The sequence below is a fragment of the Pectinophora gossypiella genome, chromosome 22 (assembly GCF_024362695.1).
Source record: "Pectinophora gossypiella chromosome 22, ilPecGoss1.1, whole genome shotgun sequence".
Classification (NCBI taxonomy): Eukaryota; Metazoa; Arthropoda; class Insecta; order Lepidoptera; family Gelechiidae; genus Pectinophora; species Pectinophora gossypiella.
The window spans coordinates 11,087,730-11,105,247 of NC_065425.1; the positions used below are offsets into that span (position 1 = coordinate 11,087,730).

A 17,518-nucleotide genomic window follows, 5' to 3' on the forward strand; every position below is an offset into this window, starting at 1 on the left:
TGTAGGAAGCAAGAGAAGTGTGTCAGGGTCGAAGCAAATGGAATTCCACAGTCTCTGCTTACCCCGGTAGGAAATAGGTGTGAGTTTATGTATGTGTGTGATGTACAATAAGATGCAAAACTCCAATTAGTTTCTTGCAAAGTAATAAATTAACTGGTTGCACTTAAGACCTCATGGTTACCTGTCGTTTCTGTAATAGACCAAAAAACACTTACAAAAACATACATTTTATATTTATGACAACTGATGGTTCATAATTACACCACTATTTACAAATAATTCGCTGGGCTCATGAGTGACTGCACTTTTGCTCTTTGATTGTAAGTACCTACTTTATGTGTTAACTTAAATAAATAATCAAGCAAGAATCCAATGACCGGCTTTTGCGAAAGTTGCTTTACTTCAACAATCGCAGACCGAGCGCGATAACCGCTGCGCCACAGAGCTCCTCACCTATGTGACGTTTATTTACAAATTCTACACATGTCTTCACCTTGGTAACCTCATCAATGTAGTTATTTGTATTCTACCAAGCGCTCTTACAACACCTCCATCGTTTCATTACCCATGGTATGGTTTGAGTATGGTTTTTTTGACGTGACTAATTGTAGATTTGCCGCAAATGGCATTAATATAGGTAGGTTGGTAGGTGGTTGGGTTGGTTGGTTGGTGGTTGGTAGGTAGGTTGGTTAGGTAGGTAGGTAGGTAGGTAGGTAGGTTTGGTATTTATATATATATTTATTTTATTATTATTAGTATATTTGTATTTGTATTAACTACTTGGTCGGAATGCGTGGTACGAGTTAAATATGTCAAAGTACAGAAGCTACTGTTGTGTTCATTAGTCCCGACGACACGATTACTCTAGCCATAGAGGCGGCCTATCAGCTTGCGACACCAAACATTACAGAACACTGATACCGTCCCCGCTGGCGTTGTCGACGAAAATTTTTTTTACGTTGCGTATGTTTTCTGGACGGACGAGTTAAGCTGACGTTCTAATCACGGAATCATCTTACATTTTCCGATAATCAGGTGATTCAATCCTGAAAACTCCTTACAAACCAAAGGACAGTCTCACAAAGTGATTTCGACAACGTCTCCATCATAAGCTTAATACTCTAACTACTAGACCACCGAGGCTGTTTAGACCACAACACTTTAGACTATTTTAATTATTTTCTTAGGTGACCTTACGGCATTATTTTCCCGATACCGACCCCGCCGGCGTGGTCGACGACTTCCCTCATTCAGCGCTTAATGCTATCGACCCATTAAGGTCGATTACTTCTTTCAAATATTCTTCCTCTCAGACGACGCCCTGAGCCGAGGTTTGCGTCCATCTGGGCAGACTCAAGCCTGTTGTCTTAAATTTTGTACCGGGGGACAGCTCTCAGCGCTCCCCATTTGTCCGGCCAAGTAGTTAATGCCATCTGCGGTAAAATAATAAGTCACGTCAAAAAAAAAGACTTTCATTAGCATAGTGATGTATCAGTCGAGATTAGACCGATTGATTCTGTTATGTCTAACAAAATGTAATAATTATAAACCAATCTAAAGTTACATAACAAAGGGCTAAGACTTGTATGTCTATGTAACTGGTCGCATTAGAAATGTGCTGCATTCCACAACCGGTTCCGTGGTCGATGCCCCGGCCGGGCATCTTTTATTGTAAGCTCTATCATGAGAGCTTACCTGCACGCCCTTCGCATTCTGGGGTAGGCAGGAAGATAAAAATCAACAAAAATGTTAGTCGTCGTGAATTGTTGTAGACTTGTTTTCGATGGTTTCACTGGTTTGTAGTTCTTAATTACCAAAACGGTGTGCTCACGTGCCCTTACTGTGCGCGGGAGTTCACTGTAAAGATAGGCTACATAAGCCATCTTCGGGCGCATCAGCGTCGTGCCGACTAGGAGTCGAAGTGGTCGCCATGGCCGAAATCGGTCGGAGAGATCATCATCATCAGTTCTTATTCGGTAAAAATATTTATTTGCCACTCACTTTGAGGTCGCCGGTTCGAATCAAGCACAGGCCTATACCAATGATTGTGGAAATTGTTTTCGAAATGCGGTGAAGGAAAACATCGTGAGGAAGCCCACATATCCGTGAAATGCATTTTCGGAGGTATGTGACCTAAACTGTATTGGGCTGGTTTTCCCTTCGCGGGTTGGAAGGTCAGACAGGTAATCGCTTCTGTAAAAAACCGGACCTGTCAAATCTTCAGGTTAGGTAAGCGGACCCTGTGAAAAACAGGATGATAATGATCCGGAAAAAATATTATGATGAAGGTAATTAGCGATAAGCCAGATTGTCCGCTTGTGACGCACTGGGTACATGCACATATGCATGTGCCTAGTGCATCAGGCGGGCCTGGCAAATATTTAAATTAAATTTTGTTTTGTTTTGTCACTACTAACATAGTTTTTTCAGTTTTTGTAATACTAACAAATATGGGCATCTGTCTGAAATATATATATTTTTTTTATATCCCAGTTGGAGTCAAAAGTGTATCTATCGCTAGAACTAAGTACCCACGCCTTACCAAGCTTTCTGTTCTTCTTCTATCGAGTGGGTTGTGAAGTGGAATAACCAACCTCATCAACCTTGGTGTCAGGATTACTATTGAGCCGCCAAAGGCCCCTAACATGGCTCATGTAAAGACTACTTACTTACATCAGTATGTAATAACCTTTTCTAAGGACGTCTTCAATTTGGCCAATGTACGCTCTTCTAGGTCTTTCTTTACAACTACATCCAACTGCAATGTGACTCAACATAGTTTTTACTCCAAGTTCAAGTGGATTGTATGTTAAATACTGAGAAACAGCATTGCGTGCGACAATAGTCACAACTTGAGCATCGGCGATACAAGCACTAGACTCATAATAAGAGACGAATGGATTCCGTCGACACATCCGGAGCATCCACCTATTTCTACCACAGTATTTCTTCAAGGGGAAATAGATTTGCATTCATTTAGAATAGAATAGAATAGAGATAGTTTATTATAAAAGGGCGCCACACAAAAAAAAGCAAACAACATCATATCAAATTTCCACTAAAACAATTACAAAAAAGCAAGACGGATGTCTGTCGAAGTGATCATAAGGTGGTGGTGGACGTCCTGAGATAAAAGGGCCTTACTCAGCACAAGTCGCGGCGTGAACCACGACGCTGATATTATGTGGACCCTGTTGGGTGACGCACGAACATCGTGTTCGAACATTTCTACTACATTATCAGAACATCAGAGCAACGATTATTAAGACATTGACATTATAAAGCATGTTGTATTAGAGCAGTAGAAATGAATGGAAGTCTGTTTCCCCTGGGAGAAATGCTTTGGTAGAAATAGGTGGAAACACCTGTCATCTGACGTCAGATGTAAGATTACGCCCGACAACATTCGGCTAAGACCTTTTTGGCATTAACTTGGCTGAACAAAGCGCTGAGGGCACTCACCTAGTACAGATAACAGGCCTGAGGGTACCCAGTTGACTAGTTGCGACCGCTTCTGTGACCTATCGACGTGTTTAGGATTTTGAACTCAGAACGCCGCCTCCGTACCGGCTTTCCTTACCCTCCCTTACCTCGGTTAGTTGACAGAAAGAATTCCATTCGATTTTGAATATAACGTTCAGTTTTATTCAACTGTCATTCTTCTTAAACACTGTCAAAGAATGAAGGATAATAATACTTATGGAGCGATAAAGGCAAATATTGAGAGTTATTGAGGACAGAAGAGGCAAGATGATTGGACACTTAATAAGATACGACGAATTTATTAAAAACATCATAGAAGGGAAGCTACAAGGAAAGAGAGGAAGGGGAAGACCAAGAAGAGCTTACATGGAACAGATTAAAGAGATGGCGAACGTCGTGTCTTATAAGGAGGTGAAGGAATTGGTGTTTGATAGACAAGAATGGAGAATGCTACAACGACAAGAGCGTGGCTCTTAAATTAGTGATGATGATGCGCTGAAGTGGCAGTGGGCAGGACACATAGCGAGGAGAACCGATGGCCGATGGGGCGGAAAGGTTCTAGAGTGGCGACCACGTGTCGGACGACGCTCAGTGGGTAGGCCCGCTACAAGGTAGACCGACGATCTGGTGAAGGTCGCGGGAAGCCGCTGGATGCGGGCAGCGCAGGACCGATCGTCGTGGAGATCCTTGGGGGAGGCCTATGCCCAGCAGTGGGCGTCGTACGGCTGATGATGATGATGATAGAACGGTATGTCTCCGCCCTGCAAAAATTCTTATCCGACCTCACCCCCTCTCAGAAATCAAATCAAATCAATTTATTTGCGAGAACACCTAAAATACAAAAAGGTGGTAAAATTATTCAAATAACAATGTAGTGATGTGTTCGGCTTGCATGCAAATACATTTAAAAAATAAAAAAATAAAGTAATGGTACATTGAAAAGAAAATTATAGAAAATTATACTTATTATTAAAAAAATACAAAATTTAATTACTTTTAAAATATTCCTTTAAATTATAATAACATTAACATTATAAGCCATTTCGTGAGGTTAATTTTGAAATTCACACTATTTCGTGGTAAAGTCATGGGCGTCTAATTGGTCGTATTGTCGATGAGCTAAAGATAATTGTGGCCCTGGCAGAGAGGAAAACAGAATAATTAGAATCGGGGTTAAATCACACTAGGTTACAGATCACGGCGACTGTAGTAATCTGATGGTGTTATGAAATGAACTATTATGATCTAAAGGATCATTGCAAGATTATCAATATATCACGCTGGTCCTAACGTTTTATCACACCTATTTTCCATATCTTGATATCAACTCAGAATCATGAGACATAACCAAAACCATAATCATATTGTTAGTTAAGAGACATTTTGTAATTATTATTTTTTTATTTTGGTGCAATAAAGTGTATTTGTATTTGTTATAACGTGTATCCGAGCTCATATTCTGTTATGACGTGTACCCGAGCTTATATTTGCTGTCAGTTCTGACAGCCGCGGTTTTCTTTTCCCTTCTACTTGTCAATCCGCCGAATTACCTTTGTTTACGCAAATAAACATTTGGAATACTTATTTGGTGTTTGTTGTTGCCCAGAACCCGCAAAGTAATATAACAGTATTTGTATTGTAATCATGGTCTGCATCATCCCTCAAAGTTTTCGTAACGATGTCACTCCTCTTCTATCGTGTGGGTTGAGAGGTGGAGTACCAACCTCGTCAACCCTGGTGTCAGGGTCACTATTGAGCCGCCCCCTGACATGGCTCATGTAACGATTACTTACATCAGTAAGTAGTAACTGGAACGGCTTAACGTGCCTTCTGAAGATCATCTTACCTTCGGACAATCAGGTGATCAGCCTGTAATGTCCTAACCAAACTTTTTTTGATATGGACCTCCAGTTCGCGAGCCCAACGCTCAACCACGATGTCACTAACACCCTATATATACTATCTACCACATTGGGGTACCGACGTGATGTTATGTATGTCTACAGATAATCACTTGTTTTCTTATTTATCTTTCTATGTGTACATTTATCTGTCTGTCTGTACATTTACGTGTACGCATGTCCGTTTCACAACGACCTTAGGCCGCGTTGCGTCACTTGTAAGCAAATATTGGTCACTTCACTAGTTTGTTCAAACCACTATCCTAGAATTTGATTCCTCTTCTATCGTGTGGGTTGTAAGGAGAATTAACAACCTCATCAACCCTGGTGTTAGGGTTATTATTGAGCCGCCAAAGGCCCCTGATATGGCTCATGTAACGACTATTTACTTACATCAGTAAGGATGTGAAACGTGGACGCTGCCTCAGCAAGACCGAGAGAGACTCGAGGCCTTTGAAATGTGGTGTTGGAGGAGAATAGAAAGAGTTACTAATGAGGAAGTGCTAGTAAGAGTAAGGGAAAAGAAGCAAATATTGAGAGTTATTGAGGACAGAAGAGGCAAGATGTTTGGACACGTATCATCCTACGGAAAATTGCACTTAATATTAACTCAGAATCATCCCCCTCAGTATTCGTTACGATGTCACAAACACTGTGTATAATAGACGTTACATTCTTTCTTTAACTTCTTTCCTTAACAAATTGTGACAGGTTAGTTACCTTTTGTTTATCCCCTGGTAGTTGCAGCTTCCGGATACATCCCGCTTCGGGACGGTACTGAAAAGTATCAGCGTCCGAAGAACGTAATATACGATCCCGACGACCCGATTACTCTACCCATAGAGGCAGCCAATTAGCTCACGACACCAAACACTTCAGGACCCCGATAGCGACTCCGACCGATTAATTCTTTCAAATATTTTTCCTCTCAGACGACGCCCTAAGCCGAGATTCGCGCCCAACTGGGCACCCCCTGTTGTCTTAAACGTTGTACCGGGTGAGAGCCTTCAGTGCTCCCTATTTGTCCGGCCAAGTAGTTAATGCCATCTGCGGCAAATCTACAATAAGTCACGTCAAAAAAAAAGTTACCTTTTGTTCCTAATATTAAACATACTTTTTTCTTTTTCCAGAAAATGGCGGCACCAGACTTACAGAAAGAGAGAGTAAAGAGGATGTTCAGTTGGACCACAGGGTGAGTTTTTCTTCACTACTTGATCGGACAAATGGAGTCTGTAGCACGGATCTGCACTGCTGCTTAAATAGTGTGAATTACTTTAATTCAGATTCAAATAAAATAAAATGTTAAAGACACATCTAAAACTGACGATAAACATTTTCTTTTTTCAATTTAAATTAATTTTAATCAGGAAAATCTTAAAAATAAGTTCGACATTTTATCACGTTTTTCTATGACGTCACATTGTGCTTTTTCATACAAACACCACAGTAATTTTGTGTTTTGACGTAATCAAATAAAAAGTAACTGATTTGACTAGTTGGAAACTAGCCATGTGTAATAATTCAATAGGTAAGTCCTTGTTATTGATAAATTAGACCAGTGCAAAGCATATTGAATATATTATATACTAAAATATTGAACTAAATTAATAATAATTTAATTTATATTAATAAGGTCGTGCGCGTTGATGTCTTTTGTATGGAGCGTTGATGGAATATTTTTAACGTATTAAGAAAACCTGTTTTAATAAAAGTGAAATGACTGATATTTGGTTCATTCTTGTAGAGCATTCATTATACATAAGTATATGCATAATTCACGCCATTAATACCATCAGGGGTGGGCAAAGCCACTTTTGATACGATGACCACTGAATTCGACTTAATGAGTTTGAATTCATATTTGGGTCATATAGGTAATAATTTTTGTTTTTATAGCACTGACCCGTGCTTAGGAAAAATCACAAAGAAAAAATAATTAAAAAAAATCTGACTCGGACGGGACTTGAACCCGCTGCTCTTGTCAAGCCGGGACGAGTGTTTTAACCATTACACCACCGGGGGCCTGTTTAATAAAACTTACAATTGTAAATTACAATGACAATTTGATGTACATTGCGGAGTGTGTGATCACGAATATTTTGCATTTTCATATTAGCTACGTAATGAACACCAAATTGTCGTTGTAATTTACAATTGTAAGTTTTATGAAACAGGCCCCGGGTCTTGCTCCTGTCAGTGGGACGTATATAGATAGGCTATTTATGTTATGTTAAACAAAGCTGACGGAGAATGGTTGTATATAATAAAGGTAATATTCACCTCTGCCAAAGGGCTGCTCAAGGGGTACCTTTGGTCCGGCCATGTAGTTAATGCCATCTGCGGCAAATCTACAATAAGTCACGTCAAAAAAAAAACTGCCTACCCCTTCGGAGATATGTGTGATGCTATGTTAAAAGTTAAATTGCTCTCAGAGCGATAATCATAGACTGATAAATATGAAGCCACAGCCTCTTCAAACATCTCTCGCATAACCTCTGATGCAATGCCTCCACTGACCTGCTGACGCAAGAGCCACTTTCCAGTGCGCGTGCGCTGCCGGCCGCGCCCGCTCGTAACCCACATGGCCGAAAACGTGCACGGGAATTTCGACCTTGTAACCTGATTTCGGGTTTGGTAGATAACTGTACACATACATACATAAACTCACGCCTCTTTCCCACCGGGGTAGACAGAGAATATGGAATTCCATTAGCGCTTATTTACACACATACGCACTCGCTTGTTTACCTATTTAGCACATTTTTTAATTCCATTATTATTTTTTATTTCTTTTATTAGCAAGAGTGATCTGTAAAAATAGCTAAAAATAAATGTGTCCCTCTTGCAATCTTAGTTCCCCCAAAGGTTGCCTGAAAAAGATTGCTACTTAGCAATAAGGCCGCCTATTGTACATTTTTTTTTCTTTTTATTTCTGTATTTTGTATTTCCTGCGTGCAATAAAATGTTTTTTATGTTATATTATGCCCATACCCGGGGCTATAGGCTGCCAGCATAAGGGTAATTACATCCATCTCAGGTCTTCTTCTTCTTATCGTGTGGGTTGTGAGGTGAAATACCAGCCTCATCAACCCTGGTGTCAGGGCTCACATGCTCATGTAACGATTACTCACTTACATCAGTAAATTAAAAACAAGGATAGATAAGTAAGAACCCGGTATTATGTGTTTTAATTATTATAATATCCGCGTGAAATACAAAAAATATAAAAAAAAATAGTTAAATAACTATTCGAAACTCAAAACAGACGAAATAAAGAAAAAAAAACATGGTTCGATCGATCGGACCAGCCGTTTGGACCATGTGACCTAAGATTAATTATCATAGATAAACTTGTTGAAGATATTTTTTTATAATCTAATACGTCATTGCGTAAAGTATTATGGCTGTGTTATCTGTTTGGAGAAGGCACGTGATTTGCTCATTTTTATTTTTTAGTTTTTTTGTTTTCCCAAAGGGCAAGGCGAGGGAACTATGTCCATACAACCAAATCTTCTGTGTTTCTTTTCATGATGATAATTGATGATTAATGAAATGATGAATGGTGATAGCGATGAATGATGAAACCTTAGCCCCCACCCTCGGAGCAGACTCCTACTCCGAACTCCAATCGAATGCTGAATGCGAAGCTGTTTAATTTATGTTTTAAGTTATGTTATGTACATTTTCCTCCCCATATGTATCAAGCACAGACTCATTAACTAATGTGCATATTGCCTATCTTCACCTGTGCGCAAACATGGTCCCTGACCAAACATCAAAAGTCCAAAGTCAAGGTTTGCCAGCGAGCTATAGAGCGCAGCATGACAGTTGTTAAACTGATAGATCGCGTTAGAAACACAGCACTGCGCTCCAGAACTCAACTAACAGGTGTTGGTGAAAAATCCGTTAAACTGAAGTGGGAAAGGAAGGGACATGTCTGCATCCGGAAAAGTGGGCCAAAATTACATCTGATTGGTCCCCACAAGGACGTCGACGTCGAGGTAGACCTCAACTACGTTGGTGGAAGATAGACGCCTTGTACCTGTTTCATTGTGTACAAATAAATAAAAATGAAAGAAACCGTGCTTCGGAGGGCACGTTAAGCCGTTGGTCCCGGCTATTAGCCGTAAAAACACCTCCACCAACCCGCAGTGGAGCAGCGTGGTGGAATGTGCTCCATACCCCCTCCGGTTGATTGAGGGGAGGCCTGTGCCCAGCAGTGGGACGTATATAGGCTGTTTGTGTTTATGTTATGTAAATAAAAATGTCAGGCTCTGTCCAACCCATTTGCAACAACGAGCGTAATTCGGTGTAAGTTTGTTTTAAAACATGCTTTAGAAAGCTGTACACCTTGGTCTGTTTAAGTGAATGTCGTAAAACTCTTCCTTACATATTTAATAAGGATATTTTTGTATCGAAACTCAGATTACGATTTTGGAATAAAATGACGAAATCATCTTAAAAGTTTTGTAATTAATACAGATCAGTGGGTTAAATTATAAACATTTAATTGCATACATGCAAATTCACGCCTTTAATCCCTAATGGATAGGGCAGAGATACCTACAATTTTAATCATAAATGTCATTAGCAAGACTTCCGGGAACCCCTAATTCAAATATGTATTCTTAGATGGATATGATGACACGTATCGTGTTAGGTATACAATGTTAAATGTATTTGGGTGAATCTAAAAATTTCAAGTTTGGTGGCGAAATTTCATATTATTTTTCGTGAAAAATTGGGTTCCGACATGAAAAAGATCCAAAAGGATCCTCGGTTCCGACATGAAAAAGGAATTTTTCAATTTCCCAATTTCCCCAATTTTTCACGAAAAAATTATATGACAGTTCGCCACCAAATTTGACACATTTTGATATTCACCCATTTAGTTATTTCTTTGGAAATAATTAAAGCCACTAAACTGTGTACTTAATAAAAACTATAAAGTCATAGAATTCTTTTCCTTATCACTAGCGACATCTCGTGACAAGATTGTTTACTACCGCTTACATAATAGAACACGTTTTACTGCCATCTCGTGAACGACACGATAAACTACTTACGTCGTGCACGTGAGGTAATTAGTTACGCGTTGCCGCCGTCACACAATAGATGGCGTTAATAGTACTTTTTCTAATAAGTTTTATTGTTGATTGCAGCTTTTAGATTATATTTATTGTTCTAAGTACTTTGTTTTCTTTTTAATTTTGTTACGTACATGTAACAGATATTATATTTCATTATAGCAGTCTGCAGTCCTTCTTCATATCAATTTTTAACAAGTGGTAAATCTGACAAAAACGGTGAAGCGTGGGTATCTAATATAGGTACAGTCATGAGCAATATCGTGTACCCACTTTAGAACTCTGTCGCACTAACATATTTGACATTTAATGAGACTTACGGTTTAATTTGTCAAAAAAGTTAATGTGACATGGTTTCAAAGTGTATATATATTAGTAATCTTGACCGTACTTGTGGAATTGGGATTTGGGACTATAATCGTCTTCTTCTCCCGTGTGGATTGTGAGCTCAATGACCAACTTCATCAACCCTGAGTCAGGCCCCTGACATGTATCATATAACGACTACATACTTAGTCTATACTATAGTCGTAAACTTATGTACTTACCTATTTATATATCAATCTCACAATAAGGTAGTTTCTACTATAAACTCACGCCTATTTCCCACCGGGGTAAGCAGAGACTATAGAATTCCATTTGCTTCGATCCTGACACACTTCTCTTGCTTCCTCCACATTCATCAATCGCTTCATACACGCACGCCGGTTCAGAGTAGATCGTATTGAACCTTTTCTAAGGACATCTCCAATTTGATCATCGTAAGTCCTTCTCGGTTAAATCAGTTATTTTTTACTAAACGTGAAAACACTATGGAACTGTATGAAAAAGCAACCTGTGACGTCATAGAAAAACGTGATAAAATGTCGCACTTATTATTACATTTTTCTTAATTAAAATTCATAAATAAGTTGAATAGAAAAAAGAAAACATTTTTTGCCACCTTTAGATCTGTGTTTATTTATTAATCAGAATTCATAATTTATCTTTGACCTAAAAAACTACCTAATTCTCACAAAGTGCTTTGTAAAGGGAGGATTTGATGAGCGCTTCCGCCCGTGCTATTGCCGTAGCAGCATTTTGGATTGATAAATTATGTTATCTGACTAAACTTGTCATCGACACGAAAGAAGAAGAAAGATACTTAATATACCTACCAATATTTTTATTCACGTATAATAATGGCTCTTGACTCGGCTCAGGACGTCGTCTGACAAGAAAAATATTTGAAAGAATTAATCGACCCTAGTGGGTCGATAGCGATAAGTGCTGATTGAGGGAAATCGTCAACCACGCCGCGCCGCGCCGGCGGGTTCGGTTTCGGGATCCTGAAGTGTTTGGTGTCGCGAGCTGATTGGCCGCGTCCATAGCTAGATAGGCATGAGTGTATGTATGTATGTATAATGATAAATAGGTACATCAACGTTTCGAAACACAAGTAAATTAACACAATGTTATGTAAAATTCCACAAAACAATATAGATTGCAGGCAAATAAAACTGCAAAATGATAGTAAATTATACAAAAAGCAATTATAAAGTCTGCCACATAGAAAAACATGGCGAGATCACGGCCGCCTAGGAAATAATTGCAAAAGTTAATGTATAAAACGTGTAGAGTTGTAAACAATAATAATTTACGTTAAAGAAAAACGGCAAAAAGTTTATTTTACTTTTTACGTTCTATGTTTTATTACATCTTCTGATTGTGACTTGCATCATAGCATAGAATAAGGAATAATACTGCGGATAGAACGGCAACTCTCCGCTCCCCACCAGCATCTGAGCTAGGTTTCCCCCCCGAACATAGTTTAGACTTGAATCGTATGGCGTCAGACGTCACACACACAGATGCACGTGTGCGGTAAACACGTGTGTGTACGAAACGATTGATGAATGTGGAGCAACGAAGGGAAGTGTATCAGGATCGAGGCTAATGACTACTGAAACTCCATAGTCTCTTCCTTGGCGTGAGTTTATATCATGTACGGTCACGAGCATTAATATGTATACACTTTGGTACCACGTCACATTAACTTTTTTGACAAATTGAACTGTAAGTCTCACTAAATGTCAAATATGTTAGTGCGACAGAGTATCAAAGTGGGTACATTATATTGCTCATGACTGTACTGTACATGGTATATACACATATGTACAATGATACAAGAGCTCTAAGGACCCAAACTGTGGACTGGTTGACCTCACCGGGGGAGGTCGAGAGGTCTTGATTGACCGCCTCCTCACTCGCAAAGTGTTCTTAATACTTATATGAAGTGTCGTCTTTACTTTTTCGGACAGCCGGTTGATTCACCCTGCAATGTCCTAGCTTAAACAAAGGACAGTCCCACAAAGTGATTTTCGGGCGTATCGCAATGCCTTAAACATTACACGACCGAGGCTGTTCATAAAAGAGTATAAAAGCATGTTAAACAAATTCTGTGTCACAACAGCACCCTCTTTATCCTCTAATAGTCGGGTAAACGTTGCACAAAGGTGCTTATGCAACTGACAGTTGATAAAACACCATCAGATTAAAATAATAACACTATTTATGACTCGTTAGAACGCTTGAATTTCATTTGTCTTGCATCAGTTTCACCAAGGTTGTTGTTGATGTAATTATGAAATATTATTAGGTAAATAAATAATCAACCGGAGGGGGTATGGAGCATACTCCACCACGCTGCTCCCCCTCCGGTTGATTGAGGGGAGGCCTGTGCCCAACAGTGGGACGTATATAGGCTGTGTATGTTATGTTAAATAAATAATAGTAACACGGATCATGGTAGTAGGAGTGAGATGGTGGCTGAGTTCGGACCCAGACCTACGGGTGAAGTTCTCAACTGTGTTGCAGAGGCGGATATGGAAGCCATTGGTATGGCTTTTGGCTACTTGACAGGTTTTGAATAAGTATACAAACGCTTATTTCACACCTCTTAAAGTTTTTATTTTCTCGAAAACATATTTTTCTTCTTTAATTTCAAATTTCGCGCGAAAACGGTTGGTCACGTGACATTTTGCCCAGTGACGTCACTTTTTTTTTTTTTTGGTTTGGTTTTCCCCGAAGGGTAAGGCAAAGGGAACTATGCCCATACAGCCATGTCTGACGTATTTTTTTCTTGATGATTAATGAAATGATGAAAGGTGATGATGATGAAACCTAAGCCCCCACCCTCGGAGTAGACTCCTACTCCGAACCCCAAACGAATTAACTCAAAAGTCCGCATAAACTTTTGAGTTATGAAGCGGCTTCCTGACACGAAGCGAAAATAGGCAGATACACTTTGTTTATTGAATACTCCAATATAATAACACTCGCGAATGTCTTCCGACTAACTTAATGCGATCATTAACCACAAAACACCACTTCGTATTAATTATTTAGATTATTCAATGAAGAAAGCAACTGTCCCGTTCCCGCCTCCCGCCAAAAAGCCCCAGTGACGTCACATTTCAATAAACAAAGAAACTGTCAAACAGTGTAGCTTGATTTTTGTTTTTGTTTTGGATTTCCCCGAAGGGCAAGGCAAAGGGAACTATGCCCATACAGCCATGTCTTGTGTATTTTTTTTCTTGATGATGAATTATAAAATGATGACAGGTCATGACGATGAATGATGAAACCTAAGCCCCCACCCTCGGAGCAGACTCCAACTCTGAACCCCTAACGAATTAACTTCAAAATAGATAGTACACTTTGTTTATTGAATATTCCGATATAATAACACTATCGCGAATGTTTTCTGACTAACTTAATGCGATTATTTAGATTATTCAATGAAGAACGCAACCGTCCCGTTTGCGTTCCCGCCAAAAAGCCCAGTGTAGCTTGAAACCTGACAGATAGTTGTTTATTTTGTGAAATGTGACTTCCGTCACACGAAACTCAATCAAAGCCGCCGGAGATACACAGATAAAAATCGCATCTTTATTTTGTAAAAATAAAATGTTTAAACATTACCTTATAATCTTCTTCTTCTATCGTGTGGGTTGTGAGGTGAATTACCAACCTCATCAACCCTGGTGTCAGGGTTACTATTGAGCCGCCAAAGGCCCCTGACATGACTCATATAACGACTACGTACTTATATCAGTAAGTAGTAACCGGGACCAACGGCTTAACGTGCCTTCCGAAGCACGGATCGTCTTACTTTCGGACAATCAGGTGATCAGCCTGTAACGTCCTAACCAAACTAGGGACCACAAAGTAATTTTTGTGATATGTCCCCACTGGGAATCGAACCCGGGACCTCCGGATCGTGAGCCCAACGCTCAACCACTGGACCACGGAGGCCGTTACCTTATAATTATAACTATATTATAGCGGCCTCCGTGGTCAAGTGGTCAAACAATGTGCTCACGAACCGGAGGTCCCGTTCGAATCCCGGTGGGGACAAATCACAAAAATCACTTTGTGATCCCTAGTTTTGTTAGGACATTACAGGCTGATCTCCTGATTGTCCAAAAAAAAGTAAGATGATCCGTGGTTCGGAAGGCACGTTAAGCCGTTGGTCCCGGTTACTACTTACTTACTGATGTAAGTTAGTACTACTAACTTACGACTACTAAGTTACGACTACTAACTTAGTAGTCGTTACATGAACCATGTCAGGGGCCTTTGGCGGCTCAATAATAACCCTGTCAGGTTGGTAATCCACCTCACACGATGTAAGTTATTATATGGCGATATACAGAAGCTATGATAATGATGATTGCCATCGATTGATTGCCATGACACTTCAAGGCAAAATACATTACCGATCTCATAAATTTTACCAGTTGACATTGCTTCGAGATAACTGCCGAAATACCATTGTAGGTAATTGTAATTTAAGTAAGTATTGGGGTTACTTCGGCTACTTGTAATATTTATGCTCTGAGTGTATAAGTCAAGGGAATACGATGCTCTGTTAGGTCCTTTTTACACTGTGCCTGTCATATTTACATCATCATAAAGGACCGACTTGCTACGGAGGGATATCAAGCAAGCGAATGAGGAATTTTTCAGGCTATAATAATAAATAATTAAATTCTTTATTCAAGTTACTAGGACTCATAATGTGTTAATAACAAAACTTATATACTAGGTTAGTAGAATAAGGAAATATAATTAAATACGGGAGAGTTGAGCCGCGGCTATGTTCACCGAAAAAATATAATATAGATTTCGTTGTACAGATTTAACGTGACAATTACGCATTTACTCATTACTCGGGTGCATAACTATTCAAAAACACAGGATGTTAGTGACATTGTAACGATAACTTTGAGGGATGTAATTCAGGGGGACAAGTTGGTGGGCCCAGAGGTAAAATAAATTACCCGTAGACCCGCGATCAATGTTTAGAACGGTAGGACAGTGGGTAAAAAAATACCCGTGGACCCACCAGGACATGTTGGTGGGACCACGGGTAAAAGGGGTGATTGAGACCATAATTCTGAGTTAATATCAAGCGGAATTTTCCGTCGCAAAAGTATAGAATTGAACATTGAGTACAGTCATATAATGCTATATAATGTACCCACTTTAGGACTCTGTCGCACTAACATATTTGACATTTAGTGAGTCTTACAGTTCAATTTGTCAAAAAAGGTAATGTGACATGGTACCAAAGTGTATACATATTAATGCTCGTGACCGTACGTGTGGTTGCTAGGGGAGAAGGCGAAGCAATTCGTTAAGGACGTGGGCCGTCGCCTTAGAGAGCAGGGCTTTGACCCCCGCTCCGGGTCTTACTTGGCTCAGAGGTTGTCCGTGGCAATCCAGCGCGGTAACGCTGCTAGTGTCATGGGCACTTTTGGGCCAAGTTTGACACGGAGTGGGTTCTAGTTTAAGTAATTTTAAGTTAGGTTATTTGACGACTTTTTTGTAATACTTGTAGAATTGAACATAATTTAAAAAAAAACATGAATTTTGCGACGGAAAATTCTACTTGATATTAACTCAGAATCATGGTCTGAATTATCCCCCTCAGTATTCGGTACGATGTCACTAACTTTTTTTCATGACTATACAGGAGTCATGAAAAAAGTGCCTCCTAGACACCGTATGCATCATCTGTAAAATTTGTATGAAGCCTGATGATGATGTATGATTGTGATACCTGTCGTCTCTCTCGTACTTAGCTGTATACCGTTAGTGTAAAAGAGATATCTCTCATCACTCAAGCGATAATGAATCTCTTTAATATTCTTTCCTGCTTTTATTCTAATCATGTTACATTTAACAGGGTACAAGTTCGTCATATTCGATGGACACTTTTTAAACATCATCAAGTTGTCTTCAGATAGTTTGTGGCTCTGTTCACCCTAATAAGCATTACAGGCGTCAGTTTTCAATTAACTTGTAGTATTTTATAATGTAAATAACAATCAGATATAATTCGGACTTACACAATCCAGAGAGAGTGCGCACGAAAGCGGAAAATACGAACGAAGAGTTGGATTAATAATCTTGGTAAAACTGTAGCATAGAATAAAGTTGTAGCAGAGTACAAACTCTGCACATACTGGCCTTTCGTTCTAAAATTACGAAATTCTCATTCCATTCCGCATTTCCTTTCATTTTACACTCTTTTGACTCACTGCACCCCCGACCTTCATAAAAACAACAAGTATATTATACTGTTTAGGGCCGTGCCCTCTAATTCTTGATTCTTTTGTGAAGTGTTTATTAAACTGTATATATTCCTGCTTGCTTCTAATTTATCATCGTTATCACCAATCACTCCCCTACTCTGCCGGCACGCCGGGATACCATACTCACCTCCCAGCGCAACATATTTAATGTTCCTCTAGTTATTAAATAACTTATGATTTATACCTACATTGATTTAAAAGATGTTTTGCTGTTGCAGTTTCTTGTTATATGATGTAAATAAAAAAAAATACATTGACCTACAACAAGTTTATCCATGATAATTACGTTGCATAAATGATTCTGATTTTCGATTTCAGAATAATAATACGGAACTTTCCCACCAATTCGTATCGAGCGCCGACTTTACCCCCTCTGGGTCTTACTTTAGTCTATATGGCCGTAAGA

General features: G+C 39.4%; 1 protein-coding gene across 1 annotated transcript in view; it reads left to right on the forward strand.

The window, feature by feature from the left end:
* LOC126377023 (ABC transporter G family member 23) overlaps positions 1 to 17,518 on the forward strand; it is a 129,024-nt gene that overhangs the window by 14,587 nt on the left and 96,919 nt on the right. Inside the window, exon 2 of the mRNA XM_050024630.1 lies at positions 6,515 to 6,576. Coding sequence (XP_049880587.1) covers positions 6,518 to 6,576 — 59 coding nt within the window. The 5' untranslated portion in view covers positions 6,515 to 6,517. The remainder of the gene's footprint in view (positions 1 to 6,514; positions 6,577 to 17,518) is intronic.